The 17,183-nt window shown below is 40.4% G+C and overlaps 2 protein-coding genes across 3 annotated transcripts; both read left to right on the plus strand.

Annotated features, from left to right (window-relative positions):
* The first annotated feature begins 539 nt into the window (after nt 1-539).
* On the plus strand, nt 540-12,865 carry LOC145454391 (uncharacterized). Of its 2 annotated transcripts, XM_080332389.1 has the most exons (7): nt 540-3,180; nt 3,243-3,338; nt 3,408-3,545; nt 10,047-10,105; nt 10,194-10,272; nt 10,838-11,076; nt 11,664-12,865. In XM_080332389.1, exons 3-7 carry the CDS (start codon nt 3,461-3,463, stop codon nt 11,877-11,879), a joined length of 678 nt encoding a protein of 225 aa, XP_080188515.1. In that variant the 5' UTR covers nt 540-3,180; nt 3,243-3,338; nt 3,408-3,460; the 3' UTR covers nt 11,880-12,865. The 2 variants fall into 2 exon arrangements, with proteins under 2 accessions (XP_080188515.1, XP_080188514.1); XM_080332388.1 differs by having other exon boundaries at nt 3,243-3,545.
* A 2,566-nt stretch (nt 12,866-15,431) lies between these two features.
* On the plus strand, nt 15,432-17,020 carry LOC145454178 (uncharacterized). The gene is made up of 2 exons (XM_080332195.1): nt 15,432-15,678; nt 15,748-17,020. Exon 2 carries the CDS (start codon nt 15,917-15,919, stop codon nt 17,018-17,020), a length of 1,104 nt encoding a protein of 367 aa, XP_080188321.1. The 5' UTR covers nt 15,432-15,678; nt 15,748-15,916.
* The last annotated feature ends 163 nt before the right edge of the window (nt 17,021-17,183 follow it).

Genomic DNA, 17,183 nt, shown 5'->3' on the forward strand with positions numbered 1-17,183 from the left:
AATAATTAAACATAGTCGGGCGGGCGGACCCGTTGGTATGACTTCGTAGCATGATGTTATTTCGTGACATCCTGTCTGCTATATCAAAAAATATAGAATCGCCCAACAGGGATATCTAGTTCTATATATCTCTGTCTTCCTATCGTACTAAACTAAAAGACGCACACGATTTCAAATTGGTATTTCTTCACTGACATATTATTTTTCCCTGCCAGTTGGAATTCGTCTTCTGAAGTTCAGATTGCCAAGACAGGAACATTCGATGCCAGTCACTTAGGCGCCTATGGATAATTAAACCTATATGTCTTTTGTCGGCTATATATAACGAAGTTTTCGGTGTTAATTCGCACTGAATACTCATTAAGGATATGTCCTACTACCACATCATCTACTGCGAAGCTATTTGTCTCCAGCGCCCCCCATACCGCCCCCCTGAGCCCAGCGCCCCCCATATCGCCCCCTGAGCGTTTCCGCCCCCTTCAAAATCGCCAGCGCCCCTTGGGGGGCGCTGGAGGCAAGGTTAAGAACCACTGATCTACTACGACAACGTAAGCTGTGATTGTTTCGTTTGCGGTCAATTTATATGTGATGTAACAATGGAGGATCAGTGAAATGTACAATCAGTGACTGACTGGTTGCTCTCACACGTGACACCGGCGTATCGCGAACAATCCGAAAATACTTAAGATGGGGGGACTTAATCGACACCGTTACTGGATGACTTGAAATTGACTCGTAAATCTTGCTCCGAGTCACGAGTCAATCCACATTTCGGAAGCTCCGAGTCAAGTCAAGTCAAGTCATTTTTGCAAAGTGACTCGAGTCAAGTCAAGTCATACGAAAAAGTTGACTCGAGTCTGACTCGAGTCAAGTCATGACTCGAGTCATCCCAACACTACTATTTAGTGACTCTCTGCTGTGAACTTTTGACCCGCAATCACACAACATCAAGAGCCAAATACACTACATGGAGTCAGCAAATGATGCTTATTCAACCCGTCAATGAAATTGATATCGTTGTCAGATTCAAAAATCTAGCAAGCGTACAGGGGCAAGTTTGACGTTATATGTTTATTGTATCATAAAATCCAAGTCCGTGCGATTGGAGTGTTGGCTACTGCTGTATAACTTGTTAATGGGTCATATCGGTAGCAAGTATAGAAACCCGTTTCACACTATCCTCAATATCTACGTAACAATACTCAGACGCCGAATGCATTCTCCAATCTGGTCTAGTCCGTTAAGGCGTACGCCTATATTCCCTGGCAAGTCCTTGTCGAAATTGTTGGCAAAGCGACGGAAGATATTGATTTTAGGGGATTATTATATCATTTGATTGCCCCAGTTGATAAATTTGGCGACGTATAAAACGTCAATATATACTTCAGCATTGTGTTCAAAGTAGTCAAGAAAGCTACCCAAGTAGAAGTAGAAGTAACGACGAAAAAATAGTCTCAAGTAGGAGTAGAAGTAGGCTACTTCTTCCTAAAACTACCTGAAGTAAAAATAGAATTAACTGACTTTAGATCTACTCAAGTAAGTAAGTAGTTGTGAAAACGATCGTAATTCGTTCGCATGGATCGTCAGTAGCTGCAAATTCAGCTTGCGAAAGGTGCAGAGCTTGATTCATACAGATGCATACCCGGAAGTATCCAATTTTCGACAGCATAAGCATTCGTCCACATCATGGGATGAAAATGATAGTATTGATATGAAAATGCGACACTAATCCTCTGTTTAGAAAATATCATGGTATGGTGCCCTCCCAAATATCATAAGGCCTGTAGCTTAGTCGAAGGTCAATACGGAGAATTCGTATCAGATACGGCGTAAACACTTTGCGCGATTAGTGAATAATAATAAAAAGTATGGTGGATATAACACATTGTGTAGCTTTATTTCCGGAAATTAAAGGCATGTACTACACTTGCTTTTATACTTCAACATGTATGTTTTCCAGGCAAAAGAACCGAAACTAATTAGAACTCTAAGCAATGATACTGCGAATTTAACGAGAAATACCGATACTACTTCAAAAAAGCGGAAAATATTGTTTGCGATTCCGCATGTTTTTTCTATCCTTTATTTGATGACGTTTTTAGAGGAATCAGTTCGTAATTTTTGTGCATTAAAATCTGCATAAGATGCACCAGTACAAATGGGTGCATGACAAACATTCCTCTTGAAATCAGTGGTTTATATCCGGCGGGTGAAACTCGCAATTTTGTTGCCCTAATTTCAGTAATTCGCCACCGTAATTACCCAATATGTGGCAGCCATATGGATGTGACAACCTTTTATGTAGTCGTAACACATAGATTACAATTGGACAATGCGATAGACATATGAAACTGATGACCTTTTTCTACCTGCGACAAATCAAAGAAACATTATATATAAATACACGTGCCGATGTGACAGTCGGTATGTAGGTCGCACGTCTCAGCGCTTGCAGCAAAGAATATCTCACCGCAAATTAGAATAAGTAATGTTTCTCCAACTCCATCATCGCAGTCTGTTGACACACTGCGTGAATATGATCAAGTTATTGCTTGTATAATTCGGCTATTGGACAGCATGTCTCATCCGATCCAGAATCTGCTGATCATTACAATGACAGTCAATTTGCTATACTTGCTCGTGGCCGTTCTCTTTTTCATTTGAAGGTCATGGAATCTACGATCATAAAGCTGCGAAAGCCGATTCTCTGTCGCCAGATGGAACGCTTCTATACCCCCGGAATATTTCATTAATGTTATGTCCTGTGTTGTCGGTTATTTATAACCGAATATGTACCCGTTTACGTTTGTTTTGTATCGTTACGACCGTATCTTTCCCGTCTACTAGTTGTTTGTTCTTGTCCTTATTACGTCATGGACACAAAATAGTTCTTACATTTCGAATTTGATCCACCCTATCACTGACGTTCGTTACTGATGAGCGTCAGTCGAAAAGCTTTTAGCGAATAAATTAACAATATGAAGTTATTGTTTCGAGTTTTTTTAGTTCACATATTGAGTTTATGTAGCTGGAGCTGAGCTAAAACTATGAAGCGTTCACGATCAAATGGACGATTAAATGATAATGTGAAGTATGTTACTAAAAAAATTGATTCGACTTGCAGATCGGGTGAAAAGTAATTTTGATCTTGTTGGATTCTCGGGCAAATGAACACAAAAGGTAAATGTAAATTATAAACACGTATCGTTGTGTGGATCTAACAATGCATTGCCTTTTTATAGCGGCTCCATACCGACCGATTTGATTCAATCTAATGCGGAACCAGGAAATGACAAGTGCTGTGTATGGGTGCCTCTTTCACCAATACGGGGAACTTGGTAATTCGAAACGCCACGACAACACACTGTGGCGGTGACCTGTCGTTTCGGATTTCCATCTATTTTAAGGTTCTTCAGTGCTCCTACGCCGTTAACAAATACGTATACGAAGCTTTTTAGTGATGAGGAAAAAAATGCTCACGTCATGTTTTCTGCATGGATTTCTAGTGTTCCTCTGCTTCATGAAGATGTCGTCTCCTGCTAAAGGTGGGAATGTTTGCTTATGGCGTCCATAATAAGAATGTACACCTTTCTATTGCAAATATTAATGTGATATCTAACGAATGTGAATGAATGGATGAAACCTATATGGTAGGTTGACTTGACATGATGTTATGCTCAACGCCCCGCAATATGTTAACTGATTTTGCAGCTCTTGCTTGAAATTTCTATTAACGCTTCGCGCGATTCAATTTCACTGGATTTCTCGTTCTTAATATGGGTATGGACTCCCAGATCCAAAAATTATATTGATAATATAAAAACAATGCGCATCACATGTAGAAATGAGTCGGAGTGTACAAGCAATGATGGGAGCGTAGTAAACAGACATAAATGATTACACTAGTCAGCACATATTTTCAGGCAGACAAAGTAAGAGTGGTTTTGAGGGTTCTGAAGAACACTGACTCCGAATATGACCTTATTTTTTTTTAAATTGGCGCTATTTTTGGAGATAATCCATGGGGCTATTTTGACTAAAATCTCATATTTCCGCTGTATGGGCTAGATCAGTGGGTACCAAACTTTTTTGAGTCACCGCCCCCCTGGACCACGAATAAAGTTCCGTCACCATATCCTCGTACATTTTTCAGAGACGATTAATTTATGTCTCTCCATCGAAATCGGGTATTCGAGATGGGCTGGTATAGCCCGTGCAAGCTTTAGAATTGGAACATTTCACGTGTCGCGATATTTCGGTAAAATATCACGGTCTTGTAACGGAATCCGGTCAGTTTAATTTTCACCTTTATCATGAGGTTTTATCTTTCTAAGAACGGATTCTAGTGATAAATTTCGGAAAACATGCTCGTAATGTAGAAGAGATGCCGATTCTCGCAACCACAACGCCGTGTCGAAGGTCACGGCCGGGCCATTGTGAAAAATCCAAGATCGTTTGAAACAGATTCAAATCACGCAAGACAGTTTCTCTAATAAGCTATTACACCTTGCAGTGAGCAATACCTGCTCAAATGCTTCTTAGTTCTCACAGCACACAATGAACCATGCTTTCTAGGGATTCTGCCAACTGCTGAATTAGTCCATTGATGGGCAGGATCAACATTGTCATGTAGCAATAGATTTTCTGGTACAGCTGATTAAATAGACGGACGAGTCTAAACTGCTCTGAACGAATCGATTTTGCATTTTTACTGCGTATTTAGCTGCTTTATTTACCAATCGTTTCATCAATACGCAGCAGTTTCCTTCTAGACCTACACCGCCCCATTTGCTCTCGGAGCCCCCTACCGCCCAATTTTATAGCCAGCGCCCCCCCCCAATCGCCCATTTCATGACCAGTGCCCCCTTGACGCTCGCGAACGCTGGTGCCCACTTTGGGAACCACTGGGCTAGATGAAAAATCGGCTCAGTCGTACTATAAAGCTCATAAATTCAATCTACTACAGTTATTTTGGCGCGCTGAAGACTGTTTGGAATCAAAATACATCATCAGAATTATATTTCGGGGTATTAGATTTATCATAATTGGAGACTTTCACGGATATCATGTACATAAATAAACTTCAATCATGTATATAAGTATTTCGTAAATACTCAAATAACGTTGCATTAATTGCATCAGTTTATGTCAACCACCTATTTTAAATTCGAAATATTTATTTGGAATATAATAATAATAATAATAATAGCGTATCTTCAAGCCAAAATGGGTATTGTAATATGTTCAGTTGTGAGCAATTTAGTGAAGTTTTTAGAAAGGTTCCAGCAATAGTCTGCCATATATGTTTGTCGAATATGCAACGATATCTTTTTTGTTGTTTTGATGTATTGGTAAAACCTTTCCCCTTTCTATTCTCTCTAATCAACAATATTATCAGAAAATATATGAAGATTTAATATTATTATTATTAGGATTTAATGCTCATGTTTGCAAAAAGGTTTCCATATGCAGACACCAATTCTCGGACCAACTGTTTGTAGTTTGGTGCTTTGTGATATTCCAAAAAGATTGATTCACTACATCCTAGGAGGGATTCCATGCAATGAGCACCTTTCTTCATGTGAAATTGTAATCCTTAGTGCGTATTCGAATCTGAGATCCATCAAAGATTTCAGATTTAAGCATCTCATTTGATATGGATACTAGGTACACCCACTTAGTTGGCTTTACGGAAAATTATCCGTTTACAAGTGAAAAGAGATGAGACGCATATGAGTTATTTAGTTAAGGTCTCTAGGGACAAACTTGATAGCTTTATACTCCTCTTTCATCTTGGTAGAGTGACCAACTGGTACAGGAAAAAATATATTTCCATTGTGCAAAAGTAAAATTTTTAGGCTTGACAAACTGCTTTTTAACAAAGTTTTTTAACAAGTTCTCGCATCAGGTCATGTTAATATTAATGGAATAACTGAGAACGACATGAGTGTTCATCATAGTGAATTGCACTGGTAACACAGTTTTAGTTGACTTTTATCAGACAATTGATTTCGACTAACTTTTTGGCGCTAAATTCGAAAATTACTTCCGTTTTTCTCTATCACGTCAAGTTTTTGGGGTAGGCACCCACCCCATTAACTCTTAACCCACATAAAAGTAGGCTACTACTTTTAATATTTAGTGTTTATTGTATAAAACGTTTCAAAAACCACAAACAGTCGGAAGTAAATCAATAGACTCCATCGGAACATTTGCATTTCTTCATTTGGTTGATTTAAACTGATATCGCTTCTGCAGAACTAATAAAGTGTGAGGGTCAGGATAAAAATGTACGTTAATAACTCAAAATTCTGAGGGGAGTCACGTTTGATACTCGAGCAACAGTCAGCTAACATATGCAAGCCCCAATCGACTCTGTTATCTTACCCCCATCATCTCTAGATATTGGGGGATTCTTTGTCCTTGACCATCGCTGACTATGCAAAGGTTTTCCGGGAAATAATTTAGATATTTTAGCTTTTATGAATGTCTGCTGTCCGACATAAACATATGACAGTGCCAGGATGTATCAGGGTTACATGTGCATTCTTATTGTCTGGCCACCAAGAAGACACAATATTTCAAATCTTACACATATGATTTAATCACAATCATGTTTGCGATATTGCATCAATGCAATGTTTCTGTATTATTCTCAATGTTTCTGTATTATTCACGAAGACTAACTGAGTGAGCAATTGCTACTGCACCTAAGACGTGGCCCTTTTGGAGAATGCCACACTTTAGGATCCTTTTTGAGCTACCGATAGACATTTGTACTCACTTGAGTTGTAAATCGGCATTCGTATCTCCTCCAGCAACACATGGTAACAGTATCATGCCAATACGATAATCACGGCAATACACAAATTTACCGTAAGTAGCCCTACGTTGAAAACGCCGTTTCTCACGATCGAAAGTGAGATATCTTCGCTCTCTTGCCAACTAATCTTTTTTCATTTCCCAAGGATAATAAAAGTTACGAATATTTCTCTTCCAAGTTCCAAAGCCTATGTCAGATATTTTGACTAGTGTTGATGGACTACTTTACGTAGTGAATCATCTTCAATTTCAAAATCTTCATCATTAGGCCTGCCATCTCTAAGATCTCCATCTCGATCCAAATGATCGAGGTTATAGGAGTTTCAAGTTACACTGGATAAGCTGAAAGGGGTGATTTTAACCTTTTTTAGGGGTATAGATATTCGTCATCAGCAACCTTGAAAACCCCAGAAACGGCTCATTCAATAGTCGTATTTGTTCTCACTGCAGGGTTAATTCATTGTTTGGTGGTTCAATTATTAGGTGTAAGGCAGCTGGTACAGGAGCAAGAAATGGTAATCGATTATGATGTTATCATTACGTCACGACATTGCCAAGAGGCGTTTGTGTAATCAGTCATTTCCGTTCTCGTCCGTGATGCAATCAACGTAATACGCTCCAATTCATTGATACCACCGCGCAAATGATCGCATACGCGGTTTTAGACTGTGGGTCGTATTGTACTCCTAATATCATGTGATATCAAAATAGAACAGCATCATTAAGTCAAACCAAATATATCAACGATACTGTCTAATCCAGTCGTTATCAATCTTTTTTAGACATGCCCTACCTGATGAGTGTGAAAAACTTCGAGCCCCCCTCATCGTCATATAAAAAATATTAATAATGCTACCAGAATGTTTGCAACCCCAACGCATAGTTTAGTGGCATGGAAGGTTTAGAGTCCAGTGGTTCTTAAACTTTTATGGATAGTGATAAATTACCCCCCCCCCCCCTTTATCGTCATATCATATAATGCAACCAGAATGCCAGCAATCCCAACGGATAGTTTGGTGCATGGAAGGTTATGACTGTTGATAGAGAATTCTGAAGTATGAAATTCGGACTATAAACATAGTAATATATCTACTTAGCGGAGGTATATCGCACGTAGCGCGATTTTTTTCAGTTTACCGCAGCTTAGCGCCCCCTTAAAATGCTTTCACGCCCCCCAAGAGGGGCGTGCCTTCTGTTTGAGAACCATCGGTTTCGACTGTTGAGCGACCTCTGAAATATGAAAGTATGTCTATTATACACAGAGTCGTAATTCCGAGCTGGATGTTGAATACTTCGTCAAAAATAATCATGTGCAATGGTAGCATGCGATTTTGGTCTTTAATACCTTCTATTTCCTGACTTGATCGTTGCTTAAACATACCCGATCATAAGCTAAGCCAAACACCGAGCGAGATAGTGTAATGGTGATGCATCCGGATTATTGTTTGGTAGGTCGTGGATTCAATCCCCGACAAGGTCATAACGAAGAGTCTAAAACTGACTCAGCATTCAGTGATAGCTTTAATGAAAAAAATCATGGCGGTGCAGACTAGATAAAGTTACAGGTTGTATCGCATCTCCATCGTCAACGCATCTCGATGGTGCAGACGGGATTAAATCTGATCTCTCTCTCTCACACACACACGTCATAAAAACGCACACGGAAGAAACAGATTTTCTCAACCGGTAGCAGGCATTTGGCAGAAGTTTTGTGCTGCCATAAAATGCGCTACTTAAGTGGGGCATTTTACAAAATGTGTCCTAATTGAGAACACTCGCAGTTGCTACTTCGACATTGCAAGCTACTTCGTTTTAAATCCATGTTTCGTAGATTCCTAAGGTTTTGTTTTGGGGTATTCATGGTGTTTGTCGACATGGTCATTTACACCAGGCCGATATTTTTTTTATTTTCCGTAACTGCCGACTTATAGCACGGCCCACCTCTAGGCTTTTGTAAGACACAGCTGACGCGGATGAGATGGCGAGGAGGAGCCTAGGTAAACCTCCAACACTTAGGTTCCTAAGGTGCTTATACATGGTGTATGACATGACCTTATATGTCTCTACGAGGAAATATATCATTTCTTCATAACTTTGTGTCTTCCTACACGCACTCTGCACGGATTCATGACGAACATACCATGGAAGGATCAGTCAACACCTACAGTCACACAGTCACCCTAGTCACTCCTAATTCCGAGACCTCTCCTTATCTGGGCAATGTCAGACATCAGCCACAACCTTAGCTTTGGTACGACGCAACTATGACATTCGAAATCGTAGTATAATTAGGACGATTGCAGTCGTTAAAACTTGAAAGTTTCAGCAAGAATTGAACTCATTTCGAGTCCAAGAAAAATCATATCTCCCAGACGACTTAGCGCCTGCCCCTTTATATCTTTTCATCATACCGATTCAAGCCTAAATCATTTTTAAAATTCGAGCCAAAACCAGCTTCGGCCCGTCCCGAATCCACCGCGACGCAACTATGACATTCGAAATCGTAGTATAATTAGGACGATTGCAGTCGTTAAAACTTGAAAGTTTCAGCAAGAATTGAACTCATTTCGAGTCCAAGAAAAATCATATCTCCCAGACGATTTAGCGCCTGCCCCTTTATATCTTTTCATCATACCGATTCAAGCCTAAATCATTTTTAAAATTCGAGCCAAAACCAGCTTCGGCCCGTCCAAAATCCACCGTATGTATGTATGTATTAATGGGTACAACACAGTGGAGCTTATCGCCTTCAAGGCCTTGTGCTCCACGACACGAATTTCATATTGTTCAGAGGTCTTTTAGCTTTTAGTATTCTAGGGAACGTCTTTCAAGCTCTCTCGCAGTCATTCTTCCTTCTCTCTCGCTCCCAAGCGTTCCCATCGCGTTCTTTGCTGCCGACTTGTAGAACGGCTCACTTTCAGTCTGGACTTTTCAATGCACTGCCGTTGCAGTGAGGTCGGCGATGAGGAGCCCAGAGAAACCTCCAACACGTAGAAGTGGGCCAGAACCGTGATTCGAACCCACGTCCATTGGTGTCGTGACTGCAGTGTTTAACCAACCGCGCCACTCGCTTCCCCCTGAATCCTCCGCAAACACCGCCTACACTCATATCTCCGCTACATCGTAGATATGCAATGTTGATATTACTAGCCTCGACAAAACCGTGCTATGATATAATGAAGACTGTAATCACTAATTCGCAACAATGCGTGAAATCGTCGCAGGGCAATTTTGTGGCAAGAGGCTGACTGCCGGACGATGGACATCGTATGGAAATTGTAACGTAAGTAATTATTCAATGCGCATAATTTCGCACTTCCTTTCTGCCGTGGTGTTTTTGACTGCTATCATCTCTGAATCGTTATTTATAGGGAACTAAGCTGAAATATTTAAGGACCAATTTGAAAGCATTGGCTAAAGCAGAAGAACTCAAAAAACTACGCGCGGCAGGTTAAGTATTGCTGATACATCCAATGATTGATGTTACGCATGCTCACGACTTTGGTTTAAGTTATTTACAAACCACTCAATTCTGCAATATCCATGATGTCAGGTAGGTTTTGATGAAGTTTGGAAAGCTCTGTACCACTGTGAGTAAAATTTTCATGTCCGCTAGGGTATATCATGACAGCGTTGTCGGCAGTAAAAAATGATATCTTTCTTTAATCGCAACTTTTTTGTTGTCATTATGCTAGTTTTGATTTGGTTGCTCACATCCCAGTGCAATCCCGACAATCTGGGAAACTGTCACTGGCGAATTGAAACACGAATTTGCGATGCCTCGTCGCTATCTACGTTTTCCAACTACTTACCGCAGTACTAGTTTTTACTTGTACTAGGTATTTTTGGCATGTTGTGGAAATCGCGGCCCCTCGTATAATTGTCCTACTGGTACGACTAACTGATCGATGCTAACTTGGCTATAGCCGGGCAGAATCAAATTGATATCTTTAATTAATATCACTTTCCTTAAGATTGAATTAGAAAGAGAACTTGAACTCCTGCATTTTTTCAGGTTTATGTGGAGTTATGTATCTCGAAAATTGTTTCTTCGTTAAAGTTAAAGGCGCTGGCTCAACAGATCAAAATGCTGCTGACCGACTATGCAACGAAAGCGGTGCTTCGCTTGGCGATATTTACTCTTTGAAACAATTCGAAGATCTGGCGGAGTATGCTCGAAACTTGCTTACATCTATCTATTTCCGTTCACACAAATCCGCTGGATTTAAGACAGGAATGACTTATGATTCACAGGTAACAGCATCGAGAAATATGATTTTTTTTTCAAATGTCGTTTGCTTGAAACAAGCATTTAACAGATATTGTAAACGACGTGTACTACAACATGCGTTGTTTTATATTCAACCCTACTTACCAATGTTATAACGAACAGTGGCCAATAATATCATCAACATATATTTCGTCAAAGGAAATATGTTTACCCTATATTTTCAATTGTCAATGTCAATTCACTATGACGTCATGACTTTAAAAAATGTTTTAAACAAGGGTCTTGTTTGAAACATGTTTGTATTAAATTGTTTTTGTTTTAAATGCATGCAACCCTAGACGTAAGTAATTATTCTGTAAATCAAATATGTTGTATTAGGAGATATAGACGTCGTTTGTTTGAAACAAGTATTTAACAAACAGATATTGTAAACAATGTGTACTAAGACACGCGTTTATTCATATGTAAACCTACCCACCAATGTGATAACCAACAATGACCACTAATATCATCAACACCGATGACATATGCATTTTGTTGTGATCTTTGCCATAGTTGGTGAGTGAAAACGCTTAGTTCCGTCATATAAGCGCGTCCATTTCTTTCACAGAATGGTACCATTTACCTTTCTGATGGAAAAAAGGCTCCTTTTTCAAGATGGAAGGCGCTCTATAAAATGCCACCACCATCAAGTCGCAAGAAGTACATTACGATGGTTGTGCACAAAGCGGAGAAGAAAAGTAGAGACGGCTTTGACGTCAGAAACTTTACAATGGAGAACCATGGACCTCTTTGTCAGTTACCAGCCTACGGTAGCCTCAATTAGTAGTTATATGAGCAGCGTTGTCAATATCGGGCTGTATTCAGTGTTGCAAGAACTCGAATCGTGACTTCTTCCTAATACCAGACTTCACTCGAGTCAACTGGTAAAAACGAAATAAATTGACTTGTCATGGCGGTCCATAACTGCCGATTGACTTGTTATTAGAAGCGTATTTTCTAGTCAAATTGCAAGTCATCAACCAATGACTGGCGACTAAATCGCGGTCAGTACATTGTACATCCACAAAGTGTATGTATATTAGGGCTGTTCAAAAATAACATTTTTGATGGCATATTTTTCGGCAATTTACTAGAATCGTTATCCTTGCTAAAAAAACGTCGCACGCCAAATTTGACTCAATTTCAACGAGTAGAAGTGGAGATATAAGAGTTGGAAAATTTGAATTTATCATGGAAAAATTCAATTTTGTTTTGAAATTTCACTGGCGAACCTATGAAATGATCAAGTTGTTTACAAAAACTATGCAGTGCTTCTTGGAGGTACAAAACTTCAATATACAATTGAATAGTATATTCATATTGAAATGAACCCTAATATTTTCGGCTGACACTCGTCGGGGGTAATCGTCAGCAGCTAGTCTGTAAAACAAATTTGACTCAATTCCAGCCTGCAGAAGTGAAGGTATTAGAGTTTTTCATAACCAATTAAATAATTCATGGATTACCCACAGTAAACACCATTCTTCTAAAATGTAAGATTTTTTAACTCCAAAACTTCGTTTCTAGCAGTTGGAATTGAGTCAAATATGCTGTGTATTGTATAATTGGACTGCTTGACAATTTCATGGGGTATAGATGGTAAAATTTGTTATTCTTGAACAACCCTAATGTGTATGTTCTCGACACGATGGTGAGACCTGAGAGAGCAACTATAGTTATTCAACGATTTTAAAGCCTGTTTTCAATATGCCCGTCATTCTTTCGTCATAAATAAATTGACAACAAACGAAGGTATTAGAAGTAACGTGGTCGGAATCCAATAATAGCAATGTATTTTTCAGTAGGCTACTCGTCGTCAGAAACCTCTTTGCCAATTTGCTTAGTGGTGACTTCCACCGCTAGCAAGCAGGCGGTTCTGGTTCAATTCTCACAGGCGCCCGAAGCGTCGAAGGTTTATCTCGACTCCTTCTGCCCTGGCGTCGCTTGGCAAAAAAGCCCATATAAAGATACCTGATTGAAGGAGGTAGGCTGCTCAAAGAAGCGAAGAGAATGAGCAAGACGTTTTGAGAGCATCCAACAGAGAAAGGCAGATAAATAAGGATTAACATCAAAATTGGCATCAGGCACTAGTCCAGACCCGGGCAAAGTGCGGCTCGCGAAGCTATTCTGTGCGGCCCACGAAAGGTAGCTTGGAATTCAAAACATAAAACTTGCTTTTGGAATGACTAAACACATTATACGGTATGTGCTTCAATTTGTGACGTGATATGTTTCCAAATCCCTAATTCCTAAAACAAGTCAATCAATGCTCGCGATTACTATATGACTCATCATATCTATCACCCATAATGGATTAACGGACATGCCCCCCCCCCAAAAAAAAAGCCGAAAACTCAAATTCAAAGAAGGTTTAGGTTTAGAATTTATGGCACTAAATATTCCCATACTGGAGTCACGGGTAAACCCATCCTTTCAGTGTTTGCCGATCATATCGCCGAGATTAAGGATTTTAATTAACGTCGGTCTTATGACCAAATCAGGAAACACTCGGTCAAGGGAAGGCGATGTTAAAAAAATGGAAGCTTCTTTCAACATCAAGGCTGTTTAGGCTGCACACTGCTCGGAAGGCAGCGACCAAGAATGAAAGCTTTGTATTATTGCATATTATTATTATTATTATTATTATTATTATACAGGTATTATCAGGGCATGGTATGGTATGGTATGGAACGAGAATTTTCCATACTCCATACTTGCCTTACTCTCCCCATACCATACTTGCAATTTTCCATACCATACCAACATTGTTCCATACCATACTTTCCATACATTCCATACTTTCAAATACTTCAATATCATAAGTATACTACCTTTTATAGCACCTATATTATTGATATTTCGGATGTCATTATTGCTTAAACTAGCGAATCTAATGCGAATCTAAGTACCGGTAATAGTTTTATAGAGTCTGTTTTGGTGAGGTTTAGTTCACGGTGGTGAGGTGAGGTGCCGTGTACGTCTACTCTACAGCTTCCGCGAGCAAAATGAGATAGTGAGCAGATTGTTATCTAGTACTGTCCATAAAAGGGGCCGGCAACCTATGGCCGGCGGGCCGGATGCGGCCCGAAACAAGATTTTTTCCGGCCCGCGGACAGTTTCCCGTCTTACATAATCACTTGCCTAAACGTCAAATTTTAGTGACTGTATGTTATTATATAGGTGTGCGCAATGTGCAGCGTGCGATAGTGGAGGTTACGCGTAAGTTCGTCGAAGAGAGAAGACTTGCATTATCGGCATTTACGATGTGCTGAACCCTAATGAATTTATTCTTGGTAAATATTGGGTACCGGGCTTATCAAACGCTTTGAAATCTTAATTAAGGATTGCACCGTGAGTTATTTGATCAGAAAGAAGCAGACACGGCGGTGCCTGTATGACAATGCTATTCTCAAATCAACCTTGTAGTCATTATCGGCGAGAAATGGCTTTGAAGTGACATTACTGTGGATAAAATACATTCATTAAATACGATTTATTCCTTGTATACATGGGCGAATAATTTATCCATTCAGCATTCCGGCCCGCCAAGTGCCTAATTTCCCTATTTCCGGCCCGCCGACTGGAGAAGTTGCCCGCCCCTGCTCCATGCATATCATCTCATTCCCGGTACATTGGCATGAGGCACATGCAAGTTTGAAGTATATGTAGCCGCCGTACGGCCCTAAGGTGTCGCTGTGGCTCCTTCACACTCCCGCCGAGCAAGAAAGTGGACTCTGTGTCATTAAGCCCATTTACATGGCCGTTTGGGTCAGCTTCGAAGCTGACTCGTCAATCCGACTCTCTCGTTTTTGAAAAAGAGAAAAAGGCAGACGGCTTCAATCCGTCTTGAGCTCAATCCGTTCCGCAGAGTCGCTTGGAGACGACTTGAACAGTACCGGTACTTGAAAACGAATCCAGACTACAGCAACATACCAACATTTCATGTTCTTTTTCACGAAACCGGCACGTATTTCAAATGGGTGAATATGAAGGCTCTATCAGTACATGATACTTCTTTTATAATATGCAGTTGGTCTTATTTATTCAGCGTCACAACTTATGAAGCGAGTACAGCCAACAATATAACTTGCACAACTCACAATCAGAAAGAATATATACACGGTGTATTTGGTCATTCTAGAATTGTGTTGAAGTATTTCTGGATATCTCAACTGCCGTAGCACATTCCCGAGCTGAATCCCACAGTGCTGTGTATCACTCGAGCTGCGATAGACATGACCATGTAAACGCGATCACTTTGGCAAGCCGTCTCATGACGTCGCTCCAAGACGACTTGGCTTCAAGACGACTTGACCATGTAAATGGGCTTATTGTTACCTCATAGCGGTAACTAGGTCTGACGTATCGTGATGCAATTCACTGTTAAGTGCACGTGCGTTAGTGGTAGGATCGTTTTGGCATTAGTTCAGTTAATAGAATAGGAATAGTTAGGTTTATTGCATTGCTAGACTAGGGCTAGGTTAGGTTAATTCATTCATTGTCTCACTGTTTTGATGTCTTGTTACAGTCAAAGTAAATCTATAAATAAAATAAACTAAAAAACCCGGAAGACACATTGTCAAGTAAGATGCTTTGTATTTGATTAGCTTAGTACGTACTTGCCAATGCTGATTGTATTTCATTTTTAATAGAAAACACGCACCAACAAAGCGAGTCTTTTTCTCTGTGCCGAAAGGGAATATAAGCAGCCAGGTATTTCAATCCACCCTGTGGCGCGATCTGCGGGTTGCGGCTACATTAGTTTTTTGACAATCTTCAAATCTGTTCGTTGGAACACCTTCATCAACAAAGAATACCAAAATGGCTGAAGAAGCTAATTCAAACTTGCTGCTAGTGGAGACTGAAGAGCAAACTACGGTACCGGTACGTAATGATAAATCAAACAATGCCCAGGCCGGCACAAGCAGTGGTTCTTTTGGCCTCGAACAAATCCAAAGAATGTCGAACACTGACAAACAAAGAGAAAACAAAAATTCAAAGTCAGCTGTGTCGACTATTCACAAATCAAAGTTACCGAGGTCACATTCTATGACTCTTAGGAGCCTGCCGACCAAAGGTAGGCCGTCCTTGTCATCGAGCCACTGCTCAAACAAGCCAAAAACCCTACCGGTATTTGCCAAATCATTGAAATCACGATCGTCCGTCTCAAGCACTGCAACAGGATCAAGCTACATGAGTAATTCTCAAATACTCAGCTTACAACACTCGCGGGATGTTAACCGCGACAAAAAGGCTGAAATGGACAAAAAACACGTCCAGCATCGCTTTCAACAAGAAAATGACGCCTTCGAAGATCAGATAAGATCTGAAGAAGAACAGATCTTACAGGAATTGCGACTTCAAGAAGAAGAAGAAAAGAGGCGTCAAGAAGAAGAAAAGAGGCGTCAAATGGAGTTACAACAAAAACTCAAAATGCATAAAAAGAAAGCTCTCGAAGGCAGAAGGTCTTTGAATCAAAGACTGAAAAATAACCTACAAGAAATTGACGATAGAACTGAGCGAGAAAAGCTGCAATCAGAAGCTCAATTCGAGGAAATTATGATTGAACGTGGACTATATAACGGCTCTAAAAGCGTAGAAAACGTGCATCAGCCAACATCAATCACAAACTCTGTCACAGTACCTGAGAAAGCCGACTTTCCACCGGCACCAGTGGTGAAATCCGAGCCGCTACAACTTCGAGAACCTTCGATGACTCCAAATCTCTCAGAAACAGGTACGTCGGCTATTTTCTCACCCCTTGGAAGTTCATACTGTTCCTTACCAATTCGCAGTGTGGGTGCTATGAATGTCAATAGTGTGTGTGCAAGAAACGTCAGCAGTACGAGTATAAGTAGTCCTAACACTGTGTTATCTGGCACCAACGTCTATTGCCAACCCAGCAAACACTCGACGTCCAGTTGACTTCCGGTGGAATAGCAGGCCGGACATCCGGTTACTTCCTGCCGTTACCTCCCTGGATTGGATTTGTCGACAACTAGAGACGTCCTGTCTGCCCTCTGAGTACGTCCACAATGACATGCTGTGGACATGAAGCGACTCCTCACGGACGCGTCTGGCCTAGCCT

The sequence above is a fragment of the Botryllus schlosseri genome, chromosome 13 (assembly GCF_051294905.1).
Source record: "Botryllus schlosseri isolate E-star chromosome 13, Bs_hap1, whole genome shotgun sequence".
Taxonomy (NCBI): Eukaryota; Metazoa; Chordata; class Ascidiacea; order Stolidobranchia; family Styelidae; genus Botryllus; species Botryllus schlosseri.

What these genes read in the sequence shown, in the direction of transcription:
- LOC145454391 (XM_080332388.1), top strand. Translation starts at nt 3,461, where the DNA reads ATGAGGAAAAAAATGCTCACGTCATGTTTTCTGCATGGATTTCTAGTG. An exon ending in GATGTCGTCTCCTGCTAAAG is followed by an intron (nt 3,546 to 10,046) that starts GTGGGAATGTTT and finishes AAATCGTCGCAG; the next exon opens with GGCAATTTTGTGGCAAGAGG. An exon ending in CATCGTATGGAAATTGTAAC is followed by an intron (nt 10,106 to 10,193) that starts GTAAGTAATTAT and finishes CGTTATTTATAG; the next exon opens with GGAACTAAGCTGAAATATTT.
- LOC145454178 (XM_080332195.1), top strand. Translation starts at nt 15,917, where the DNA reads ATGGCTGAAGAAGCTAATTCAAACTTGCTGCTAGTGGAGACTGAAGAG.